The sequence below is a fragment of the Vidua macroura genome, chromosome 1 (genome assembly GCF_024509145.1).
Source record: "Vidua macroura isolate BioBank_ID:100142 chromosome 1, ASM2450914v1, whole genome shotgun sequence".
NCBI classification, from domain to species: domain Eukaryota; kingdom Metazoa; phylum Chordata; class Aves; order Passeriformes; family Viduidae; genus Vidua; species Vidua macroura.
This window is the reverse complement of record NC_071571.1, coordinates 9,801,159-9,828,711: the sequence shown is the minus strand read 5'-3', so window position 1 is coordinate 9,828,711 and position 27,553 is coordinate 9,801,159. Positions and strand designations below refer to the sequence as shown.

The 27,553-nt window shown below is 35.7% G+C and overlaps 1 protein-coding gene across 1 annotated transcript; it reads right to left on the bottom strand.

Moving 5' to 3' along the window:
- Window positions 1–120: 120 nt before the first annotated feature.
- DYNC2I1 (dynein 2 intermediate chain 1) lies at window positions 121–27,254 on the bottom strand. The gene is made up of 24 exons (XM_053981920.1): window positions 26,232–27,254; window positions 23,320–23,373; window positions 22,278–22,704; window positions 21,711–21,763; window positions 20,749–21,075; window positions 19,344–19,402; window positions 17,507–17,564; window positions 15,870–15,947; window positions 14,503–14,698; window positions 12,803–12,905; window positions 10,448–10,577; window positions 9,798–9,909; window positions 9,336–9,430; window positions 8,880–9,006; window positions 7,816–7,988; window positions 7,093–7,255; window positions 5,761–5,874; window positions 4,592–4,653; window positions 3,508–3,559; window positions 2,229–2,289; window positions 1,880–1,976; window positions 1,488–1,619; window positions 953–1,176; window positions 121–363 (listed from the first exon to the last, which is right to left on the bottom strand). Exons 1-24 carry the CDS (start codon window positions 26,490–26,492, stop codon window positions 192–194), a joined length of 3,330 nt encoding a protein of 1,109 aa, XP_053837895.1. The 5' UTR covers window positions 26,493–27,254; the 3' UTR covers window positions 121–191.
- Between the last annotated feature and the right edge of the window lie 299 nt (window positions 27,255–27,553).

Here is a 27,553-nt window from a genome sequence, read left to right as displayed (position 1 = left end):
AGTCATCATATATTTGAGTACAATAATGTAAATTTGATTGTTATTTTTATGATAAAATATATTGTTTCAGTTGAAATATTGTATAGATAGCCTTTAAAATATACACAAGTTATATACAAATTACATTAACAATTTTTAATTGAAGTAAAAAATTAACTACACATTTTGCAACCAATTGTACAACCCTGTTTCTAAAAAGACTGCAATAAAATAGAATACAGTTTGTCAGATTCCTCAGGCTGAGGTAATGCCCACTTCTTCTTTACATACTGAATGTCTATCTGCCCAGATTCCTTGGCCAGCACAATGCCTAACAATCCATTTGCTTTTTCTGGCTCTCCCAGCAGAGTCATAGTTACAACCCTGAAATCAAAAGAACAAGGAAGTGGTTTTTAATTGAGGCAAAATACACAGAAATTGGTGCTTTCAATCATGTTTGTATCAGGTTACCTACAGTCAACTAAATGATTCTTATTTTCTGCTCAAGCCCCAGTGTGTTCTTTAGCTTTTCACCAGTTGCAACCATTTAATGTAAATATAACTTGCAAATCTTCCCCCATGCATTTCATCATCAATTTCTAATCCTGGTTTTAAATTATTTTAAGCTTGTAAAAATGAACAATGTTTGACAACAATTTTCTACTACAGTGTAATAAACTTAACATTTAAATGACTTAAAAATTTAATAAATTTAAAAACTGTAGTAATTTCTCCAAAAACTAGCAATGTGTTGCTGCAGTTAACAAGGATACAAGGAAAACTTTTAGTTAGAGGGATATTCAGCAAGGCTAACTTCAGCCTAGGGAAGACAGTTAAAATTTAGCTCACTGTAGTTTGTTTCCACACCTTCAGTAGTTCACAAAATAAGAGTTAGAAAAGCAAATTCTAATGATCATTTAAAATCAAGCAAAAAAAACATGCAAGAATATTTTGTTAAAAAGAGAGCACTTACCTCTCTGATGGGATAGTCTGCTTGGCCACAGGCAACAAATCATTTTCCAGAAGATCCCAAATGTAAATATTGGATGATGCATCCAGGGCGAAGAACACAGCAGGTCTTGTCAAAGCCCACTGCAGGGCAATAATTGGCTGGCCCTTTGTGCTGTCATTCCACTGCATGAGGGGACACTCTGATGTCATCTGGTGTAATCTAATACTTCCATCTGAACAGCCAACCTACACCACAGACAAAAAGAAAATACCTTCTGGAACAAAACAAAGTAACCAAGATATAAGAAGTGGTGTTTAGGTACATGGCTTACTGGTGGACTTGGCAGTGATAGGTCAAGGGTTAGACTTGACGATCTTGGGGGGTCTTTTCCAACCTAAATTATCCTATTATTCTATGATTTTTTTTTTGTCATCCTTCATGGCAGATCTGAATTAGTGAGGTAAATCTACTAACACATCTATTAAATACATCAAATTAGAAATATTCCCTCGGCAAGTAATTAAAAAATGAAACTTCCATTAAAACATTTTCATACCAAAAATAGTGGCTTTCCAAAAGGGAAGAAGTCAATTGCAGTGATGCTTATGGATCTCAGCCTGCTCTCCTGGGGCCTGAATAGCTTTGGAACAACTTTTAAATGATGTCTTGTACCATGACCTACCAGACCCTATGAACAATATAAAGAAAATTAATTAAACAAAACAACAAAAAAGTTGCATTATTGGTATTACAGGAAAGAGTTAAATAATTAATGAGCTGATACTTTAAAAGATTCTTACTAGCTAACAAATTTTATTAGCTAACAGATTTTAATAATATAGGCTCAAATTATAAATTTTATATACTCTACTGGTAAAATCCCAACTAAATGAGACAGCTTCCAAACCAAAAAACTAACAACGAGATGAATTCCAGGATGGTACTCACAATGTTTGTTCCAACAATGAAGTGATTGGGATTAGAAGACAGAAATTTAATAGTCAGTGTCTGTGGCATTCTCTGGCTAATATCCTTTGGGAAAAGGCTGAGGAAAATGGCAAAGGCAAAAGATGACATTAACACAGGGAATTGCCTCCTAAAGCTGTGCAAGTACATACAGAAATTCTTCATCTAAAATGTCTATGACTAGATCTAGGAAGAAATGTATATTAAAAAAAAACCCACAAACAGAAAATTATGTTAAATATATCTTATGTAACAGCAAATTAGTAAAGTATAGGAAAAATTAGCTTTGTGAGATAACTTATGTAAAACTGAAATGCCCCAGTTTTCCTACCTGTTACTCAATTCCATAGTAGAGCTATGTACTAACTTCACTTTCCCTCCAGGAACTAAGCCTAAAATTATAAAAAAATATTATTTGAAGTGATTTTAAAAAGTGCAATCAATAAATGAAATCATAAGGTAATAAGTAAAAGGATATTTCATACTTAGTTTACTGCAGATACAGCCTTTGACATATAAAAACCTTACATCATTCAGAACTATTTGCTTCAGAATTCAAATCTGAAGCGTTATAATCTTTGACAGAAATAGAAACATAGTTACACATTGCTTTTTCTCTCTGTAAGACTCAATTCTAGAAGTGGTTAAAGTGCACATTTATGTTACTTGGATCTTTGAGAATGAATTATAGGTATGAGATAGTGGAATAATACATCCACAAAGTTGGTCTATGTTACTTGTTAGCAGAGAACAACATAAATAATGCAAATCCTTCAAAGACAAAAAATTTTTGAAGAGGAAAAAATTTTACTGCTGGTTGCAGTAAAAATGTGTCAACACATGACCACAGCTTTAAAATGTACCTCTCCACAGACATAATACCCAGCTTTAGAAGCTTAATATAGCCTGACATTGCACATGAGCTTATAGAAACTGATCAAAAATTCTACTTTTCTGGCATTACTTCATTGTTTTTTTTTTTTTCAAATGTAAAAGGATTTTAGTCACAGCCTTTTCCAGTTAGGTAAGCATGTAAGTGCAAATTTGTTCAAAGAAGAATGTAATTTTCTCCCTTTACATAACTCAAAAAGGGCTGAATGGACTTGGTTCTTCAGTGTTTTCATAGAAAAATTTTCTCATGCTAAATTAAGTATCTTACCTAAAAATGAGCTTTCTGGACAATTCTCAAAATGGAGACACAGGCAACAACAAAATCACTATAACAGGTTTGGTTAAAACTAAAGTACAAAGAGGATGACCAAAGACATAGAATTGCACATTCTTTGGGAAAAAAAATACAAAAAAACAAAAAAACAAACCTGTTGACAACACAGAAAACTACTCTGGCACTGTAAGAAATGTGGCTGTCCAATGGCAAATACCAATACAGAATTAGCAGATGATATTTAGATAGCAGTGAAAATTACTCTCCTACCTAACCAACAACCCCAAACATCAGATATGAACTACTCAGAATGAATATTTTCCTCAGTAATTTTGCCTTCTTCTAAACTACTTCCTGCCATCACTGACTCTTCCTCTCTCTTTTAACTTCATAGTCTCAAAACTGGAGCATTTTATTCTACCTCTAACAGTAGTACAGTACTCACCTAAGTCAGTTTGTGAACCAGCTAGATCCGCTTTTTGCAATTCAACAACTACCTGAAAAGCCAGTATTTAACATTAATAAACAATCAATATTTACCAGGCTTCAAAGTTGCAATAGTAAGCAATAACTCTAAGGGACTGTTTGGAGAGGCAGGTCTAACATTACAATGATTACAGGTAGATTCTCTACTGCCTGTCAAAGTCTGCAATTTTAAAAATAGCTTCACATGCCTGCTGGATGTTCCCTGATGGAAAGCAGAATATGGAAAGCTACATTCTACACTGAATTGCTAGTTGGCATCTTGTTGGTTTGGTCAGTCACAAAAAAAACCCACCCTAAACAAGGAATTGTAACACATTTCCTGTGCTTTCCTATACATGAATAAAATCACCTATACATGAACCATACATGAAATAAAAAGGGTAGATTATTTGGCCTGAATCTGTTGCTTCTAAAGTTACTTAATTAACTACAGTTAAGGCTTTGAGGAACTTGATTACTGACACAGAGGTGAAATACTTTTACCCCTTATTATTCACAGGTTCAGCAGCTGGGCCAAAGCTGCATCAGGTAAAAAAACACTAAAAACAAGTGATAGAAGAGTTGTCAGGACAGTAATTAAAAGCAGCAGACCTAGTGCTTTCCTAACCATCATATTTTAGGCAAGGAAATCTTATCCTCTGATTTTCACTTTTTATCTCTTTAACATTTGTTTTATATGAATTAGGAATTTAATTTCTCCCCTACATTCAGTATCATCTCTGACACCACTGTGATTTTAAAATTAAAGTAGGTGGGTAAAAGATGACTGAGGACTATTAATCAAGTACTGGAAATATATGAACATATTTTTATGAAGTAAAACAACTGATTGCCTTTTTTCATGAATTCATGTACCTGTTAATACTTTTGCCTAAAGATAACATTTTGGAGTCAGATCAAAGCTTTTAGGGAGAATTCCAACAGAATAGTTAGTGTTGCTGTACTTTTCAAGGAGGCAATTCTCTTAAGAAATTATGAATTTGGGTTGCTGTATTTGAAGTATTTTATTACACATTATACTCTCTCTTTTCATACATACTCACCCACATATTGAGGATTCCATTTTCATCCATTGAAGCTATCTGAAATGGAGGGCCTGACATTTCTATGGAAGAAATGGCAACAATTTATATTCATACACTGACCTTCCTTCTGAACAACAGCAAAGGATTTGAAACATTTCCTACATTAATACATCCTCTGAAACGTCTACAATCTTCTCAGCTGCATAAAAAGGGAAAGTGCCCTAATTTTACCAAAGGGAAAAAAGGACATGAAATTTTCTTTACTGACAGGGTGGTCAAATATCGGAGCAGGCTTCCTGGAGAGGTGGTCAATGCCCCAGCCTGTCAGTGTTGAGGAGGCATTTGCACAATGCCCTTAACACACTTTAACTTGGTCAGCCCCAAACTGATCAGGCAGCTGGACTGGATGATCCTGGATGAACAAACTGACAACTAGATCCTAGATGAACATATAGACAACTCAGTCTGTTCTATATGGTCTAGTCTGGTCTATTCCAGTATGTGCAGCCTGTCCTACCAGAAAGGCAGATGATCTCAGTCTGCATCTTTTTTAAAATGTCTGGATTCTGTGTGGACTTTGGAAGGGAATATAAAGTGAAACAGATGGAATCTCATAAAACCTGCAATAGGCAGCACATTTCTTCAAACCACTATGGATTTCAAAGTACAAATCTGCAATGGAAGTGATAATGTCTTCCCTAGCACACTGTCTGAGAATTTGAGGATGTGAGGATTAGAGTTTCTTTGCAAAGGTTGGTCATAAAAAGAACAGGCAAAAGACATAGGAAAAACCACCAGTTACAGCCACACATTTTAAGTGCTTTCAGATATAAGCAAGTTGCTCCACTGACTCAGGCAGGGATTTTTTTTTTTGGACATTAGAGAAGCACTAAGACTCTTCCAAACATAGTTTTTGAGTGATAACTTGTTTTATCATGGAAATATGGTCTAGAAAGCAGACTTTATAACAAGCACAGAACCACATCTGATGTGAAGCTGCACTGAATGAACATTACATAAAAATGAGAGCAGAAAACAAACATGAATATTGCATGCAATTGATACTACAAACAACTTAAGAGGCAGGCTCTGATTATAAACTGGATTTTGGCTATGATATATTTGTTTCACTAGATAACTAAAGAAAGACTCAGATGTACTGATGCTTAGAAGAGCAATTTACATACCCTCCTGATAAGACAGGCTTGAGAGCCCATAACTGTGGTCACTGTTGAGAGAAGTTGAGACAGGTTCCACCGCCAGTATAGGAGAGGCGTGGTTTACTGAGTTTAGAATGCCATCTGTAAATGAGGATAATGAAAGTTAAACATAGTACTTTCCACAAAAAAAACCAACAAAATCTTAATCACTTTTCAGCTTATGGGAGAATGATGATTACAAAGAATGGCAAATAATGAACTCTGCACAGCTCTCAAATACAATACTGCAAACTGCTAAATTAACAAAATATTATTAGATAAATCAGTGTTGCAGTATTTCTATTCACTTCTCATTTTCCAAATGACTGATGTACCATTTATGCCACTGTGCCAGACAATTCATTAAAACCTGCCATTTTGGGCTTAGTATGGAAAGAATTATTTCAAGCTCCATAAACAACAGGGGTAGAAATAAATCACTGTTCACTATAACAGAAGATAAAATTGAAGAAAAATTACTCTTAGTAGAAATTATCCTGAAAAAACCTGAAACAAAGTATTAACCAGAAGAAAATATGTATTTACATTTAATAAATGTTATTTAATAACATTTAAAGGCTAATGTGTGTTTAGAGTAATTTCAATGTGTGTTCTTTGTCAGATACTCATGATTTCTGGACTTGCCCTGTGCACTGAACTTAATCTCATTTAAGACTGAAGGCATTAAAGCTTCCTAAGTATCCAGCATTAAACCTGCCTGCTTACATAAGCAACTACATGAAACTGTACACATCCATTTGACTACCAGTGTGCAATGCAAGACATCAAGCATTTTGACCTACTAAAAAAATTAAAAGTCTATCTACAACCAACTATTGTTTACTTTTACATGGCTGCTGCAATTAGAAACACTTGTGAAGAAAGAGGATTCTGTAAATGTGTGTAGTTTTAGAGAAATAATAGTACAACAGCCAAAGTTAAATCAGAAAATCATAGCATGGTTTGGACTGGAAGGGATATTAAAGATCATCTCATTCCAAGCCCCAGCTGTGGGCAGGGACACCTTGTTCTGGACTAAGTTGCTTAGAGCCCCATCCAGCCTGGCCTAGAACACTTCCAGAGATGGGGCATCTACAACTTCTGTGGCAACCTGTGTCAGTGCCTCACCCCTCCCTCAGGAAAAAATGTCTTCCTAATAACTACCCTAAACCTACACTCCTAATAAAATTATTTACACAACTATTGCTGTATGTTATTCTTCACTCTAGGATGTCTTGCATGAACATTACAGAAACATCAAGACTTAGGTGACAATTTCACTGTGCACAAAGTGGCTGACCAGGATGCACAGATGCTCACCCGTGGAAAATGTGGGAACTCTAAATGTCCACTCAGTTCCAGTGATCATCATACAAGGGTGCATTCTTGAGTCTTCTCGAAGATCCCACACTAACAATGAACCATCTACTGTTCCAGCAAAAACTAACGTTGCTTTACTGGGACTAAAGCAGCAACATATCACCTGTAAAACAGTAAAAGCATGCAGGGTAGATATTATGATAAAGATCAATGGTTTGATGAGCCTGAAATAGGTTTGTGAGCATGGAAACCCAGAAAATACAGATTACATGTGTTTATGGCAGAAGGGAAATCTATTTTAAAAATTAAGTAGGATACAAGACCTTCAGTAGGCCTTCCCTTTTCAAAACAATCATCGTGTAATCTGCATCTACTGTCACAAAGCTGAAAGAGGTGACTCAGCTGGATGGGAATGATGAGGAGAGAGAAATCCTAACAACATCTGAACCAGATGTTTACTTCCATTCACTCTTCAAACACGAAATAGGGTCAAAATTAAACAATCAAAACAACCAAAAAAACACCATGACCATCACTACAATTTGGTTCTGGAGCACAGAATAGAACAAGAACAGTCTTTGTTCACTAGGCTCAAATATGTTTCTCAGAAGATAGAAGATGGCATATTTTGCAGCAAGACAAAAAAAGACCCCAAGTAAAAATAAAATCTTTAAATAAAGTCTTGTAATTGATGGAACAATATACAATGTTATTAAAACATACCTCTGAATCACATATTAAAACTTTCTGAGGACTGGAGGGCTGCCAGATATTCCAAACACATATAAGGCTCTTTCTGCTCAGCAAACCCACATCTGCCTTTTCAGGTAATCCATGAGCAGAAAGTAGTGTCTGCCTCTGAACCTGGGAGACATACAAGCAGGGTATTTTTCGGCCTAAACCATTAAAAAAAAAAGCCAAGAAAGAAAAGCAATAAATTAAAAAGCATATTCAATGCAGATGAAAAAGCATATTCAGCTGCTATAGCAACAAACAAACTAAGATGTAATTATGAAGAATATTTCTATTAACACTGTGTTTCTTTTGAAGCTATACAATAAAAAAGTAGGGACTAGAGAAGGAATTCAAAATACTAGAAGTAGAAAGCAAAAAGGAAGAGAGTCGGGAAATTAATAGAATAATTATCCTGGGCATAAGCAAGCCAATCTGATCTGATGTCAGTATATACACTGAAAATTAATCTGAGTCTCAAACAGGAAACAGCACAGGCCAGGCTTTTTTGGTTTTATCTCCATCTAACATATTCATGTTAGATGACATAAGGTTCTGTGTTATAATAGGCCTTCCTAACATAATTACAGATGCTCTGTTTTTCACTTTTCATCTGAACAGCTACTGTTTATATGGAGAAGATATAATTGCTTTACAAATATATCAGGCTACAATGTCCCTGTTGAATAACCTGCCTTTATTTGTAACTTTGGCTCTATTGTCAGCATAAAGAGCCCAAACAGAAATTACACCCTTTGGGATGGCCCTTCAACAACAGGAACAAGAAATTACACCCATCGTGGTAATTGCTGTCTTTATTTCTGGTAGGAAAAGATGGAATATATTTCTTGTAAGATGCTCTGATGTTCCCTATGCGAAATCAATCTGCACAGAGTTCCAGCAAGATTACTCCAATTAAAAGGAAAGTGGGGTTTACATCATCTGTATATCCTGATATGTGCTGTTTGCACAGTAATGACAAAGAACATGGCACTTTGCATAAGAAAGAAGAGATCACTCTGTACACTAAAAAGTGTAGAATAAAGTTCCCTTACCATGGAGGAATGGCTGGTTAGTATTTAACTGGAAACAGCTATCACTAATAGACAGACTGGTTTGTCGAGATCTTAGTTTCCTGGGTTGTGTTGCAACTTGATCTTCCTCTAGCAAAACAGCAATCACCTTTCAAACATAATTACATTTATAGAAATAAAAGGGTCATCTTATCTTCCAGCTTTGCTATTAATGTAGCTTTCTAAAGTTATGTGGATTCATTTCATAAAACTTTATCAACTATCTTGTTAATTTTGTAACTTTGCAAATACAGCTTTACAGACATAAAAGTTGCACAGCTCTGATTCCATTTCTTTGCAGAGAGATTATTCTCTTTGATAACAAGTATTATTTAAGTAATTCATTTAAAATAGTCAGAACAAGAACGCTAAGTGATTTATCACACTGTATACTTATGCACAGAGCTCATAAGGGATATTAAAGATATATCAGTGTACCTGGCATGCAGACCGGAGAAAATTTGCTAATCGTTGTGAATCAATTTTAGGTGTTGGTGCTCCATTCACTGATGTATCCTGGCTGTTTATGGGACCTATGAAAAACAGCAAAACAAAAAACCAAACCTGAGGCTTCAAAAGAGAATCAGTTAAGAAAAGTGAAAGGACAATTTCATTTTTAAGCAAGACGAGAGTGGCAGGAATCAACTTATCTTCAGTAGAAATAACAGCGTTGAAGGACAAGATCTGTTGTTGCTGCCAACAGAAACATCAAGCCAGAAGGAAAAATTATTTCTGCCACTTATTTTTCATAGTTTCCACATGAGGATTCAGAGTGCCTATGTCAGCTTGCTATCATTGCAGCCTGCCACTCTACAGATTCTCACAAGTAATGGACAGCAAAGAGAAAGTTTATATGACATGCACTCATCCATGAGTGAGTAAGATGAAAATGTTCTTTACCTCCAGATACAAGAGCACTTTCTCCTGGATGCTGAGTCCATTTCTCCAGTGTCTCAATTTCCTCAGTCTGAATGTCTCTATCAAGATTGTCCTCATTACACTGAACATATGCCTAAAGTAGAAAGATTAAATTATCAATATATGGGGTGAGACAGCTAAGACTGACAGCACATATCGGAATAGAACTTAGTAATTTTAAAACTGAAATTTAAAGCTCAGCCTCTTCTGGTTTTGAATTCAGATCTGAGCATACTGACACACTGTCACTATTTCATGCATACACATTTTACCACATTTCAAACCAGAGTGCTAAATAAATAATATTGCAAAAATACAGAATGACTTCCACAGTGTGTAAACATCAAACCCAGCATATTTGGGGACACTGAGCCATAGACAGGTGAAAAGCCCTTTAGAAAATGGGGAAGAAAAATGAGAGTCATCTTCTAATACAGAAAGGAAATTGCCTGTCTGGCCAAAAGTTTTGAGATCATTGCTTTATAGTAATTGAGGTTTAGAGATGAATATGATTAATTTATTACTTTATGTCCTGGTAGCTTTAGCTACTTCATTTTTTAAGGAAAATTCTTTTCCAGAAGGAAAATCCGGCCTTTTGAGGATTGAAACGTTACTAGGTGTTTGTTACGCACCTGCTTAGTGTTCATTTTACCAAAATTCCTGATGTACATGTCGTACTCATTGACAGGGGGCAAATCCAGTAATGAAAAACTAACTGAGAAATCCAGGTCAATTAGTGGGAGAAGTTCTGAACTCCGTTTTCTTCAGGATTAATTACAAGAGAGGAACACAAAAATGGTTAAGAACAAATATTTGGTATTTCTAAAGAAAGACAACCTGATTTTGTATCTAACAATTCTTTAATCTATGGGAATTGAAGTTGTACTGAAATTAATTAGCAGATAAAAATGTAACAATAGAAATACATAGGCTATTGTTTAGAGTTTTCATTTAATGTTACATTGAGATAATTATCATATTTGAAAATGCAATACTAATTGCAAATGGAAAACTTCAAATGGTTTATTACTAAAGCCAAACTATCAAAAGCTCAGCAGATCATCTTGCCTAAGTATTCCAAAGCTGTTCTGTGAGGTAACAGATAAATGTCTCTTTCTTCTATAGTTAGGACAGTGGCTAATTCCCCTAAACTCATTTTATTAACTCACATCACTCATGTGTGTACATGCTTTATAAAGATCTTCTACGATGTCCTAGCTTTGTTACATATATGCAGGAAAAGACTGACAGACCCTGTCACAATTCACCCAACTATCTATCTACTTCAGTGCCATAAAGCTGTTAAGATATTTCATTTCTAGAGTGAACTGCTTGAATTACACAAAGATGTCTGCTTACAAGTCAATTCCAGGCTCTTGCTGTAGTACAGTCTTTGATAACTAGATAATTTTTGCAGTCTCCCTTTCTCTCTCTTGCACTTGCAGGTTTTTCATGTACTTAAAAGTGATACATAAATACAAACCAGATATAATTATGGATCTATAGCAATTCCATATCTAGACACTCTTGCAGATGCATGTTCTAGTTACAGCTTCTTGCTAAGCCAAGATGGTATTTGAAAAGGAAAAAGACTAGAGTAACAAGAGCTAGAATTTTCATCAGTATTTTAGAGTGAATTTTTCTTTATGCATAAGGACAATTTTCACATCTCCTTTTTGCTACTTGATGACATCCATTGCATATTCTTACACCCATTTTACTTTAACTTGTGCTTCCTAATGTATCATCTCTTCACAAATGTGGACATAGATTGCTGAGATATAACTCAAACATAAGAAACTTGCTTACTAGCTACAAATCTTAATGATACATGCAGACAAATCCTTAAAATAAACGAATAAGCTTGTATTTATAATTTACAACTCCCAAGTGCCACAACTTATTTATGGGATGCTTTCAGTCTATTTACTGGCAGTAATGTATTATCACAACATTAAATTTCACAACCCCTTCCTCTTCCCATGAAAATGCTCATTATCTTCACAGGCTGTGTATGCTGTTAGCATGCACACAGAGTTATAAACATAGTCATAATCAGTCATGGTACTTAATCAGCAGAGGCTGACAAACATTCCAGAAGGCAATTCTCCAGAGATGCCTTTGTGAGTTTCTTAATCGTCTCTACAGTCTAGAGAGGAAGCCTAGACAATGAACTTGTGTAAAATTTGAGTATATAATTTTAGGCAATGTGAATTAAATAACTTAAGACAATAAAATCTCCCTTATGTGAAAATTAGCCACTGATGTACAGCCATGAAACAGTGGAATCTGGTATTAACAATGACATTTAATTATCTTGCTTTATGCATCCAAACATTGTAACAGAAAGCTGAAGATATATACAGTGCTTCAGACAAATGTGGAGCTCCTGTCAAGTTCCACAAAAAACAGGCATCAATTTGTTTCTTTAAAATACAGAGATGTCTCAGGTATCTCAAATCTAGATCAATTTTAGATCAGTAATGGCATGTTTTTACAGCAATTGATGCTATCTCTGAAAGGGAATGTGCTATTTTGGCAACTATATGCACCATATATTGTTGATTATATCAATAAGTTACAGTTCTGCAGAGACCTGATGGTAGTTAAAAGGCTTGCTCTTTAGTACTTTAAGTCAATATCTAATTAAATGACTGAAATATTAAATGAAGAAATTACAATTGTGGCAACACGTTCTGTAATAAAATGATGCACATAAACTGATATATAGATACATTTCTTTTTATAAATGACTTGTAGCAATACTGTATTTTATATAAATTATATATACTGTAAATTATATATACTTAAGAACTAATTACTGCTAGTTAATAAAATACTTGATTCTGTAAGACTCAAGTTTATTAAGTATCACGTATTTCAATGAAAATAATGAAAAGAAAGGATTTTCAATGAAAATAACAAGAAAACCCTGCATCTCACATAGTGGGCTGCCATTTTTCATGGATTATTTAAAATACACTTACTTCTGCTTACTGGCCATACTTCGCCTGCTTTGTCTTTGGTTTGCCATTTGGAAATCCATGAATATTCCACAAAAAGAGCTTCTGACAGAAGAATCTTGCCTTTCTGTGATATTGTAAAACACAGTGTTACAGTTCACACTTAAAAGTGCATGAAAATGTTAAGCAGTAAATGTAAAAAGCAGCAGATTTGTTACAACACAGCTACTAAAAGTTCCTGGTTCACGTGTTACACAAAGTGCTCTATCACCATTTTCAGTATAATGAGTTTAACATCAGTAATGGGCCAGCATGTAGTCCTTAGAATGGTTCTTTATCAATCAATTCAAAATGACTGACCATTGTAATTTTTACTTTAGAAGACTGATACTGAAAGTGTTTCTTTCTTTCTGCTGCCATCAGCAGGTGCTTTGTTCCCCTGTGTACAGTAAAACACTCTGTGATGATTCTAAAGATTGCATTGAATTCACACAGACTTCACCATGTGCACACTACACCTGAGTAAGAACTCAGGTAGAGGAGAACCTCATCAACACAGGCTTAACTAATATCCTTAGCTGAATAAGGAAAACATTGAAAACTTCCTTGAAAAGCTATACTTAACAGACCAACTACAACAACTGATGTCACGTCTGTCTTACTCCCTTTCCTGGCTGGGTTGTAGCTAATTGACCTTAAGATCCAACTTCCAGTCAGGACTAATGGTGCTTCACTTCCTCAAAGGATGACTGCCTTTTTAGGCAATACTTGTAAAATGCTTTTTAACTTATAAAAATAATTGCCAGACTGCTCAATCACCATTTTAAGCAAACAAGAACAAAAGTTCATCAAAAAAAGAATGTGTTGAGTAATTAAGAATAAACCATGAAGTGCTACAATTCTGAAACTGAAAAATCTTTATCAATTTTATATTGTTCATTAGATAAATAATAATTGCATAAATCTTCTGCAAGAAGAAATTCACATTACAGTATGCTGGTTCCTGTTGCAATGACCATTAACTGAAAATCTATTGACAGAATTAGAGACTCTTCCAGGCTGGAAAAGACCTTTAAAGAGATACTGTAAAGAGTTACAGAAACTCTATGCTACCCTTCCATGACTGTACTATGAACCAGACTAAAAAGCTATTTCATATTCTTTTGCACAATGATTCTATGTGGTTGTTCACTTCAGTGTGGATCTCAAAGGAGAACCACAACTGTACTTAAAAAAGCAGCTCTGGCACTCACAAGTGTCAGATCAACAGAATGCCAGACATTTCAGAAAGAGCTTGCATTTAAAAGTGATAAAGTGCTATATATTTGAGTAGTATTGATATTTTTCTTGCTTTCTCTCCAGAACAGTTGCTTCAACTCTGCTTAAAAGGTGAATTTAATGCCAGCGGAAGCCCCAGACTCTTCCAGCACTCCTCAAGTTTTTAAAATCCAGACTCTAATATGCTCCTCTTACCCAAAATAAGATGTATTAAATGTCAGTCTGTACTTTTTATATTTCACAATTTAAATGATTAGTAATGCCTATGAATCATTTAGTAATGTGGACGTTACAGTGCTTACCACAAATCTACATGATTCATCCAGAGGACCAGATTTTGGTCTTTAGGCAGACTGTTAGAAAAAGTGGCCAGCTGACTTGTAAGTTGTATTTGTTACTCATACATTAAAAAAAAAAAAAAAAAAGGCTGGTATCTAGTCACATACCTATGACTGATTCCTTTTTTTCATTTTCCAGTTTCTTTGGCAATGGAGTAAAAATTCTATCATTTTCTGCAGTAATTGCTCTTTGAATTTCTTCAATTTCTGATGTTCTGGAAAATTGAACATCTCTTGGGTTTTCTTCTGCATCTCCTACTTCACCACTTTTATCTTCATCATCTTCAAAATCATCTTCATAGACCTTTGAAAGTAACAGAACTTCCAATATTTGGTAAACAGAGACTATAGATGCATTTTCCAAGATCTATTACAGAAATTACAAAATGTCAAAATAAAAACCTCATACAGGTATCTATAAATCCTCTGATTGAAAGGCATTCTAAAATAAGTGATGGAAAGAAAAACAGCATCTCTTGATTCTGCAGTAATTTTAACAAAGATAAGATAATCTCAGTGTTGTTCTACAGTGCCCAAAATAGTCTTTTTATTTAATATCCTAAAGTAGATACTATAAGTTTAGGTGAATTATGTGTTCTTTGAAAAAATAAAACAACAGTGTTCAGTGGTATAAATGCTTCAGGGATGTATGAAGTTGTTTATTTGACAGTTTTAATTCAAGCTGTCCTTTAATGGCAGGCTCACATTTACTAAACTGCCACATGTCTACGCCTAAGAGTCATCCTTTAACAAATTCTCTAAACTAAGACAATTCATGTCATGCTAAAATAATCACCTAACACATATGATATGAACAAGTCTTAAATGTGCTTATTTCTCTTCACTGAATGGTAAAGGGCTACTGCAGTGACCAGCTCAACAAGTGGAAATCATCACTCCTGACATGAGTGGAGATGAATTCCACCCTCACTGAACAAAGATGATTCTAGTTCAGCTCACAATGAAAGCACATCCCACACACTCTTGTATCTTAATAACTTTAAAGTAGACAAAAGAGAGCTAAAAATAGGGAATTCAATTAAACAAATCAGTGAAGTGAATGCTCTGTGTCAATACCTTTTTCCTATGATATTTTTTCAATTATAAATGAACAGGCTTTTTTAATTTTTATCTGAAATTATTAGCTCTGATTATTTAAATAATTCAGCATTCTTCACAGAAAGTTATTTAAATAATTGAAATCCACAAAGGCAGAGAAAACATTTTGTGAACACTTCAACTGAAAAAATCAAAAGTTGGCTCTCAACCTCTGATGAAAACTAACTAAATATATAGTAGAGTTTCTGCCTAACATTTTAATTACTCACTACCTACTGTTAGCCACATTAAGGTCACTGTCACCAAAACTAACTAAAAGCATCCTGCAACATCCTGTTTATTTCTGTGAACAAAGTTATTCTTTATTTTGATACTTAAGAATTACTTCAGACAGACAACTGTATACTTTTACTTACTTCAAAGTCATCTTCATAATTCAGAGAAAAATCCTCAAGTCCTGTGTCTGGATTAGAGATGTGTGTATCTTTCATTTCCTAAATCAGAAAAATAAATGAAACCATTTATTTTAAGATTAAATAATCTTCCCCCAAAAAAATCTCTTATCTGCCAAATCTTAGCATACAATAGATTAATAGTTGCTATTCTCAGATATTTTTACATTTTCAAGCAAACATATAGCATGTCGTTTATACAGATAAAATTATATTATCAAGTGCTAATTACTGAATTAAACTAATAGTACAGGAAGAAAAACGGACCTCAACCTTCTCTTAGGAAGACCAACAGTTTTTCTAACAGTATTTTTATTGGAAAAGACATAAAAACTGCTGCGTTGCCTACAATTTAATTGATGGTGCTAACAACAAATTAAGATTGCCCCACCCTTTTGAGGACTAGAAAAAATTATCCCTACACCTAAATTATACTGGGGGACTCAATCTGCTGATAAAATAGTGCAAATGTTGAAACCAGGAAAGCAGAGCCATGGATGTAACAGTAGAATAAGATAATTTTTATATTTAAATAATTTTGCTGACATTTAATCCTCTACTTTATTTACATGGAATAAGATTTATGGTATCCCTGCAATAACTTCAAATACATTTCCCTTCTCTACATTATTACCTTGATTAAAATAATGCCATTTATTTACGGCAACTTTCCTGGTTTCAACATTTGCAGTGTTTTATTAACAGTATTAACAGACTGAATCCCCCAGTATAACTTCAGTTGTGAGAATTTTATCTGATTTCTTCTGCCTGCAAGGTTGCAGGTACTCAGCAGTAACTAATTCATATAGTTTAATTCATATGATTTTTTTAAAAAATCCTTATTCCATTTAGTCAGACCTCTTTTGTAACACACTCAAAGATGAGTCTTTATTAGCTTTTAGGCCACTCTGTAATTTTTATTACCTATGATCATCTCAGAAAATGCCTACAGAGCTGTCATCTTTATCAGTAACACAGATGCATCTGGTATACATACCATACAGTTTTTATAACTAAAAATCTCCACCTGTCAGTAGTTATCTGAGTTCCCACTTTAAAGAATTTACAGAGAAAATCTATATATTGTCAATACAAAGCAGGATTAGGAAGTCATGCTGGAATATCTTGAAGGCTGTGGCATTTGGAGCAACAAATATACAAAAAAAAAAAAAATTAACAGCATAGAATGCAAACCCCTAGAATTTAAGTCTCTCTGTGCGTCAGGTCTTAAGCAAGAATTTCACCCTCCTGGGTTGCTTCCTATTGCCAATGAAGACAGAAAAGATAATAGGAAAGGAGTCCAAATATAAGAGGACTGAAATGCCTATTTCTCTCCACAAACTACAAATGAAATGTAGGTCCTCACCACAGAAATTCACACTTAAAGATGAGCTGAATCAGTGAGTTGAAAATATCACAAAACTTCTTCAAATTTTTTATGGTAGAGTTAGGCTGTATCTGCACAGACTGTTCCAAATAAACCCAAGTCTATACAGCTTCAGACTTGCTGAAAATTTGGTTCTGTCTGCACATGTCCATTTAAAAATATTAAAATACATAAGTTCAAAATATAAAAATCATTTCCTCTTCCTTAGTTTTACCTCTTGTCTTGTGTCCATGTTCTCTGTTTCAACAAGTTTTCCTTTATCTTTTACAGTCCTATTAAAAAACAGAACAACAATTTTATTGGTTAACTCATAAGAAAGCAGTTCTGTTTCAGTTTTGGTTTTTGGGGATTTTGTTTGTTTCAAAAAAAAAAAAAAAGGCTTTTTCCTGAAAAGGAAAGAACAGTTGGAAATTTCCACTTAACTAAAGTATTTCTGCAAGTATTTTTATAGATCTCTATGATACAAAAGGATAATGAAACAAGTGATTAACCAGCAAAGAATTGAGAAACTTTGTCCAAGTTTAACACCTGTAATTGAATGAAAAGGCAAGAAAAAGTAGTGAGGAAAATAAATTCATAACCCCACACATTTATTGCTTGTATTAATATCTGTAGCAAACCAGAGATCAAGATCAGGTTGGTGCAATATGCTCAAAAGCTATAAATCAAAGACTGATTTCAAACCTGTTTTTTCATTCAGGGGTCTTATTTATGGGGACAATATAGTCAGGATCAGAGAGCAGGAGCAAATCAACAACAAGCTTTGCTTCTCAAGAATCTATTTGATTATTTCATACGTAGAAAGTAGAGAGTATCAAACTTCAAGAAGAGAATATTTTACTTCTTATGTGAGTATTTGTATCTACTGCTGTTGGGACTGACAAACACAGGAAAAAGCAACAATAAAAACTAAAATTTGGCTGGATCGTGTCATAACAAATTGGAGCGATTCAACACTAACAGTGCTTGAAGCTGAACCAGGATTTCAGAACATCTCAGCAAACCATACTGCCTTCCCTGCATTCAGGAATGGCTAAACTCTTCTTCCAAGCTAAGCAAAAACAATGACTCAGCCACAGCCCCAGCAGCCACAGCTTCAAAACATTGCCTGAATATTCAGCACTGCTGACACAGCTGAGTGCAGCTGCCAGGTAGCATCCCAATGTGTGTATTCTGATATATTTCATTTTTCAGATTTGCACAGGATCACATTTCCACAAATTCACTTCAGCCAAAGTGGTTTGTCCCATGCTTAACATTAGTAATACTGAGACAACAGTGGTAATGACTTCACTGCCTGTGTCTCCAGAAGCAAACAACCCAGACTTGTATTGAGCCAGGAAGCTAAACTAGGGTTTAAGAGTGAGAATTGCAAGCAACCATGTACCCAGAGAATTAGACTTCATAAAGTTTTGTAGCCTTGAGCCTTCAGAAGGAATTTTACAAGGCTCAAGAATTAAAGAATTCTAAGTACTAGAATATACAGGAAAGTTCTCTAAGATTTCTATTTGCTAGTAATAAAACCCAGAAACATAATCCCAAAATTTAAGTGATCCTATTGAGGGTATCTGGATTTTTTCTTTTCATATTCAACTGCAAACTTGCTATATATAAAAATATAATGTTTTAGATACCATCTAGGATAGATAGAACTGAGTATTGATACTCAAACTAAACAACAGAGTCCTATGTAGTTCATCATGAACCTTACATGTGTCCACTTGAGTACATAGTGAATTTCCAGATGGTAAAACTCAGCATGTCTGTCTCCAAATCTAAGTGCCCAGATTAATATATATGACTGAAAAATATTTCTCGCTACCCTAATGAAGAAAAATAATTTAAGGAATACAAATACATACATATTTTATCTGAATCATCTTAGAGGCAACACACAGATTTTTTTGCAATTGCTGTACTATTGGACCTATGAAAAAACTTGTATTATCCCCAAATATGTGAGATTACGAATTTATGCTTACTGGTTTGGTGGTGACTGAATCTTAGTAGACATCATCTAGTATATAATTATTTTAAAGCTCAGAATTTACCTTACAAGCTGATGGCTCATTTCTTCTTGAATCCTCTCCTCCTTTTTGTATTCACTGTTCTGTGAAAGAAGTCACAATATGAATGAGTCAGAAATGCTGGGAGGGAATATGTATATGACCCTGTATTAGTAGTACTCTCATCAAACAGCAAAAAAGGTTGCTAATTAATTTTTTCAATTACAGACTATTTTTTATTTCAGTCATTGCTTGTAAGATGCTCTCAAAAACTGCCAGGGCCTAAGGGCTGACCTTGGAAGACTGTGGCCAGCCTGTTCCAAAAAATTACAGTATGAGACTTTAACAGTATGCACTACAATTCACACAAACTGGATGGAGGGACAAAGAACAGTCTCAGGACTTTAAATCCCCAGTAGAGGGACTTGAATCTTAAATTATTCATGAAATTATAAATTAAATTATTATGAAGGTTTGCTTAATTTGGAAATGTATTCATTAGGTTGTTTAAGAAAAAGGTCTTTGTCTCTATCCAGAAACAGAAAATAAAATATAACTCTGGGACAGAAGCATCAGTGTGTGTGTTCTCTAACAGATACCCGAGTACATTTCCAAGGAAGTCAAACAGAACATCTCAGCAAGCCCTTGATAGACTTTTGTTGTGTGCTGCAGTCAGTCAGTTTAGGAATCACTCATGGAGGGCCCCTACACTGAAAATTACTCATATTGTCACTAGAAAATGTATTTCTGAACTTTTATTTCAGAAGCTTATACATCTTCACTCTTTAGGCAGCAGAAGAAACTGCCCTAGACCATCTCAAATGTTGTTATGTCTCATAAAATTAATTAGATTTTAAGAGTTACAAATTACTAGAGACTCCTTCTCTCAGTCTTGTTGAATAAATACTTATAAAATCAGTAAAAAATGACAAAGTATTGATTAAGTCTCTAGGATATAACATCATGCTCCATTCTAGAACTATAAAAGATATTCTATGCCTTCAGAAGTAGAGGCAAATCCCACAAATATAAAGGGTCTATATTCACCTGCCTACTTATGAATTGGATAGCTGTGCTCCCTTGACAGACAACATAAAAGTAGCCTCTATTAAAATCTTTTTTGCTATAAATGCAGCCAATAAACCTTAATGGACCTCAAGCCTTATGACATCTCCACTTCAAAGTGTTTGCAAAAATTTCAAAAGTCATAGCAAGAAAGAATTTTATGAATAAAAGATGTTTATAACATAAAGGCAATTTTTTTGTTCAAATTTTATGGAAGGAATCAATTCTGAATTAGCATACTTAAATGCAGATATAGTGTTTTCATCTACCACTTTAGCCTCAAATTTCAGAAAATGTTGGCTTAAAATCCTAGCATTTTTATGATTCCCCTATTGACAGTATACTAAGAATTAAAGTAAGTGATAAGATAATGTTTTATCATTACCCTTGTATCATATTTGTTTCTTTCCTTTTCTCTACTTTTTACTCTCTCGTCAGCTTCTGCTGCTGGCTCTTCTCTGTCTCCATGGAAAGATTTTTCTTTAGATCTCTTTGATTTATGTTTTTCTTCCTCTTCCTTTCCATAATGTTTATGACTTTTCTCTTTAGGAAGTCTCTCTTTTTCTGTCCCAACAGAATGTTCTTTTTTTTCTCTGTGTTTTCTTTCTCTTTCTTTATCCAACTCTTGATGTTTCTCTAACCTCTGCACACGTTCACCTTCTTCAACTTTGTAGGCTAAAAATTTTTCAATTTTCTTTCTTAAATCATTATCCTGCAAAGAGGAAAATAATATTAAATGGTTTAAAAGTTCCCCAAGACTGTTCTATCTTCACAAATCTATCCATATTTGACCATTAAAATTATTGAATTCTAAGTACTTAATCTTTTTGTCACATGGTTCTTCCAGCCATTTTTTTAAATTTCCTATGATAACAAGCTTCAAATTATGACTGCACATGAGATTCTGGTATTTCTTCTTGGATATTGCACACTTTGCTACAGAAAATGCTTTGAATGATATGCTCTTCACACAAAAATGTAATTCTTGTCTACCAGGTGGTCTGAAGTAGGATGTACACTCATCAATTGCCCTTGTAATAAATGCAGAAATAGCAGATGTAAACTTTTGATGTAGTGCAACAAAAATGAAGCATTTTTTGCTATGAAAATTTTATTTCATGTTTATTTTAAAAAAGAGAATAAAATATGTCCTTAAAATTGGATAGCTGAGATATACTTTGTTTTTGTTTTGTACACTTGTCATCACCTTATTATCTATGCATCTCTTGGATTTCTTGGGAAATGCAGTCTGATCCTTCTTTATTCTTTATTCTACAATAAAGTTTCTTCTTTATTCTACAATTTTATCTTTTTCTGTTATGGAAACACTTCACTAACTTCCTTTACCTTCTGTGCTTTATGTCTTCTTTCTTGCTCTTCAGTTCTTGCTTTCTCCTCCTCTAGAAAACAGATGCATAAATTAGGGAACAGATATTATAATATTCCAACTCTGTGTATAATTAACTCTAGCATGTAGGAAATAGTATTTTAGCAATGTGTTTTTCTCTAACATAATATTTCTAAAAAGGAATTCTGTTGAAATTCTCTCTCCAAAGCTGGTTACTCCTTCTTCTCTCCTAATGAATCCCTCCTGTCTTGTGTCATGGTAAGAGTAATGACACATGCTACTGATTTCAGCAATCACCCTGCAAGTGAATGATAACTCAGGACAAAATGTCTAGGCACTGACCAACAATATCAGTGACATCCATCCTCTCTTCAGAGGAAGGGAAACAAGCATCAATCTTTTTAAAAGCATCAAAATAAAACTAGGTTAAAAAACATTCCATAAAATACACATGCCAGTAGGTACTTACACCTGCCTGTTTTATCCTCTCTGCACAGATGGGGTATGGTTTCAGAGTATTCCTATCTAAATACCAAATATTTTCCAAATAACCCAAAGTTACTTACCCAAACGATGCCTGATTTCTCTTCTTCTGTGATGTTCTGTATCTCTTCCTTCAAATGATTTCAGATAATTCTGTGGATCTATTTGCTTTATCTCATATGTCTTGTGCTTTTTGTCTCGTTCTCTATCAGTCTCCCTGTCTTTATGCTTTAATATGCTGTGTCTCTCCTCCAAATATGACTCTTGAACCTTATCTTTGTGTCTCTCTCGGTCTTCTCTCTGGTGTTCTTTTTCCCTTTCTCTCTCTCTCCTTTTATCCCTGTCCCTTTCACTGGATTTCAACCTCTCTCTCTCTCTTGTTCTTTCCTTGCTCTTCTCTCTGTCTCTGCGTTCATGTCTGTTAGGGTCTATGTCATGAACAGTCCTCTCCCTCCGCAGTTTCTTTTCTCTGTGTTTTCGGTCCTCATTTTGACTATCTGGTAGTGATGCCTGAAATAACATAAAAAATCTATCATTACAATTCAGCAATCTATTTTGATAGGAGTATATTCATGTGGAAAAAAAAATGCTGGATTACTAAATATGTATTTAATTTCCCAAACACTATTAAAATCCTCATATAGTTCTAGGCTTACTTTGTAAATACTAACATTATGTCTGTGCTTATTGGAAAAAACCTAACAAATTGAATAATAATAGAACATATTGGAAAACAGCTTTTAAAAAATACAACACAAGCCTAATATAAATATCAACTGACTGCAGTTAAATATAAACTGACTGCAGCCTGAAAGCCTATTTGACCCAGGATAATGTAATTAACCAGTTTAAAAACACAGGACAAACATGATAGACAATGATAATAAATACAATGGATAATGCATATTTTAGGAAAGTGAATAATATATATAAAGCACAGCTGTCACTTGGGTTTGGGTGACCAGCAAATCACACCCCATTGACTGCTGTGTGATTACTGTAACAATGCATTATTTCCATTTACCTAATTTAGAACAAAGAGTCAACTCTTTATGTTTAGACCAATAAATTCTAGTGCTGTAAGGCAGCTTAACATGAAGACTAGCAGAAATAAAATAAATCCACCTTTAGATGTTTCCTAAGTTCTTCTGCTTTCCAAGTATCTTCTTTGGTTCTTTTCTAGAACAGAAAATGCAGAAAAGACTGAGTAACCAATTTGCAGAGAGAAGTGATGTTGCTCTGTTCTTTTAAAAGCTTTAAAGTTCTTTTAAAAGTTTTCCATGCCTTCTGATGTTTACATATTTCTACTGGAGTTCTCACGCACTGTTCATGTAAATAATTATTTTTTTGCATTATTCTTTGTGGGAGGAGAGAATTGATGGACTGTTGGTTTGACCAGTGTGGTTGGAGAAGTGGCAATTTGATCCTCCAATCCACTGTCACTTTTGGAATTCTGTATATTGCAAGGTCAGAAATAAAAGTTACTTCCTTTTGCTCTTTTGATCTTAGTGTGAGTGTGTGAGTTATTTTGTGTCATAGTGCGACAAAGTAAACATTTAACAATGAATCATATTTCTAAGGAAAGGATCAAGGTACATGTGGCAAGTCTCACTGAAAGGATCATGCAAACAATAATTTGATTTAGCTCAGTAAATCTCACCTTCCTGGACCTGGAAGAAGCCTGAAGCTCAGACTGCATGTGTAAGTTGACTGCACATGAAATACTTGTATGCAGCACTGAAGAAGAGCAAAAAGATAATGAAACTAATCAAAGTACACATGACTGTTTCACTAGAGTGCTCTCTAATAAAATAAGTTATATTTCTTCTATCTGCCTTTGCAGAGCTCCTCCACTTGGCTGCTTGACTGCTGTTACAAAGACTAAATAAAAATTCATATTGTTTGAGATCACTAAAGGAAAGGAAGAATTTTAATCTATTGAATATTTTAACTAGTTCATTGGAGGATGATGATCATATCCAAAGTGACATGATCAGGCTATCTTTATTCTCAAATTTAGATTTGGCAAAAGCTACTGAAAATTAACAAAATAATCACTGATAGATATTGTAATGATGAGCTGCATTGGTGGAAGAAAATAAATATATGGTTCCCTTTTTTTTTGTTTGTTAATTCATTATATGGAGGCAGTATTTTAATAGTATATATATTTTTTTTAAATAATTCTACATGAAAAAGATCTTGTCTTTTCAAACTTGGATTTTAAAGAAGATTGTAGTGGACTGGTAAACTTCTAAAGTCAATGAGAAGTCCCAAGAAGGCAGTATTTGTATCAAACATAAAGTGCCCTTTCAGCTTTATTTTCCTCTGATACTTAAAAAGGGAAAAAAACAAAGAATGTAAATATTTACTACTGCAGAAAGTCAGATGAGAAAGTAAAAACAAAGCTGATAATTTTCTTAAGTAAAGATTTAACAAAGCCTAAGAAACTCAACAGAACTTGTATGAAAGTCACCTGGAAGGAAGGATATGGATGGCAAGAGAGCAGAATGCTCAAACAGTAACCTATTTAAAATCATGTTTTGGAATTAGACGGTATTTGTGTATGTATCAGCAAACAAAGAATGCTAATAATGTTAATAGCATAAAATGAGCATGAGCAACAGACAACATCAGATGAGGCAGCTTCAGATTTATTTCCAAGCTGAGGCAAAAAGCACACAGCACACATTCACAGGTGGTTTTCTGTCAGCCAAGAATATGTATGTCAGTTTTCTGGGGTCTGCAGTTTTCACCTCCCCACCACAACCAGAAGCTGTTGCTTTTGTGTATGATGATTTTCCACTTAAATCTCTGCTTTTGCAGAAGTATAATAAACAAACAGGGAAAATGAGATATTTTATAAAGGGTTGAGTCCTTTGTCCCTCTGTAAGTAAATGTTTAAAAAAAACTTTCAAAGGACTTATTGAACTTTCTCACCTGTCTGCTAATTTAGAAGTACTTATATATTCATTTAAATCCAGATTAAGATTTGTTACTTAAATGACACTGGGGTTTAGCTTAATTCATTCACCTGAGAGCATTCAACTCACATGAAATGCCACAGATTTACTGAACTCAAAAAGATCTATGAACGTTTTTACCAGTTAAGAATCAGTTCTTTAATCTAAAGATAAAGCAGTCAGTGGAAAAAGAAACCTTGTTACTTTAGATAAACTTTGAAAGAGATCAACAGGGGTTTCTTCACTCACAACTAGAAAGGTAAGAGGTTTTCAGAACATACTGTTTTTAACTAATTTAAGAACTCAGTTAAATTTGATTCTAAAGAATAAGACACAGGAGAACAGTAAGACAAAATTCTGCCTTTAATTTTTAAGCCAGATAAAAATGGCTTAAATGGCTTATTTTTTGAATGTACACATTTATTTTTCTTATTTCCAGTATGAGTTGCCAATTTGAGAGCCTTCAAATAGGTAAGAGCACGGCTGACAGAAGCAGCAGAAGGAGGATTCCTCACTCAGTGCGGCTGTTCCTGCCTCTGGCTCTTTGGCACTCTCCCAGCGACACACCTGAGATATTTCAGATCAAAGTGTCACTTTTCCATCACAGCTCACTGCTTTGGCACGTCTACTTTTGCAAGTGAAAACGTCACACAGTAATTGATGCTAGCGGGCGCACGTGGGTTTGTTTCCTTTATTCCGGAGTTCTACAAACGTTCAATAATTTAACACCTTAATGCAGAAGTTACGTGTGTTCCCGAAGAACTGAAGCCCAGCAATTAGCGGTTACAGGAGCATCAATAATTAAACACTTTTATCTAGAACGTGCAACAACGGGTATTTCCGTAACCAGCTACCCCCTTCTGCAGGAGGGCGTGCGGCTGGCACAACCTCCCCCTCTGCCTCGGGATAAGGATTTCCTCGCTACGGCTCTTGCGCGGGGGATTCACCGCCGTGCCGACAAAACAAAGCGACCCGGCTGGCCCCAGCAGAGCCGCGGGGGTTCTCGGGGGCAGCAGACGAGACTGCGGCGCTGTCCTCCGCCCCCGCCGCGCTCTCCCGGCCGCTGCCCCTCACCTTGTCCCCCTCCATGGGGCCGGGAGGCCGCGTCCGCCGCCGCGGGCCGGGATCGGGCGCTGCGTGCGGGCCCGCCCCGGCAACCAGGGCCGGCAGCCGCGCGCCGAGCGATGGATGCGCCGGCGCCGCCTGCGGGGCGGCAGGGCCGAGGGGCGGGAGTGCTGCTCCGGGCTGACCCTGTGGGCAAGGACGGGGGAGTCCTGGGCTCCAGCACGTCAGGGAGGTGATCCTGCACCTCTCGTCAGCCCTACCGAGGGACATCTGGAGTCTGCGTCCAGTTCTGGGCTCCTCAGTACAAGAGAGACAAGGAGCTCCTGGAGCGGGTCCAGCGGAGGGCAACGATGGAGATGAAGGAGCATCTCCTTCGAGAAAAGGCTGAGGGAGCTGAGGCGTCAAGGAGAGACAAGTGACAAGTAAATGTGTATAGATATCTGTGGGAGGGTGCCAGAAGGATGGACCAGGCTCTGCTCGGTGGTGGCCAGCAACAGGAGATGAGGCAATGGGCAACAGCTGAGGTGCAGGAAGCTCCACTGAACATGAGGAAGAATTTCTTTACTGTGCAGGTGACCGTGCACTGGAACAGACTGCCCAGAGGAGCTGTGGAGTCTCCCTCACTGGATATTCCAGAACCATCTGAACACAATCCTGTGCCGTGTGCTCTGCGGTGACCCTGCTTGAGCAGGGAGGTTGGACCAGACAACCCACTGGTCATATTCTAATTTCAATAACTGTAGTACATCAATCACCTCTTTGCTGAAAAGAGGTGAGTTAATGACTTGTGATGGAAAGACCAGATGACCCACAGTGCTCCCTTCCAGCCTGACCCCTTCTGTGATTCTGAGTTGGTGCCCAGCTGGGTTTCCGCAGGTGAGGGCTCAGAGCCTGTGAGCTGGGGATGGGGCACACATCCCCCCAGCCCTCAAGCACTGTTGTTCTCCTCTGCAGCTCTGACTTATTCTAGGTGAAGTGTATCGTGAAACCATCCCTCATCGTGGCTGACTCACTTTTAATAAAGTTGTGCACAATTACTGCAGGGCAAAAAAACTGTAAAAGGGTGCTATGCTTAATCTGCATAGCAGATTACCCATCCAGATGCTGGGTAGAGGTAGGTATGAAGAACAGTTGTATAAATAAATTAAAATGCTAATAATCTTCCCCCAGTGACAAGTACCAGAGCTGATTTCTGCAACAAAGCACAAGTGGCAGCTCACCAAACCCACATGGAATGAGCTCGATGGTTGCCTGCTGGAAAGGTGTGTGCCATTTCACAGCAAATATTTACAATCCGTTAACACGTGCAATTTAAAAGACCAAGTGAAAAT

Bases quoted from the DNA above. Each gene is read 5' to 3' on its own strand.
- DYNC2I1 (XM_053981920.1), bottom strand. From the start codon at position 26,492: ATGTCCCTCGGTAGGGCTGACGAGAGGTGCAGGATCACCTCCCTGACG. The intron at 9,007-9,335 runs GTACACTGATAT...TATGTTTGAAAG, and splicing joins TTCTCCGGTCTGCATGCCAG to GTGATTGCTGTTTTGCTAGA. The intron at 1,177-1,487 runs GTATGAAAATGT...TCTGTGGTGTAG, and splicing joins TTGGAAAGCCACTATTTTTG to GTTGGCTGTTCAGATGGAAG.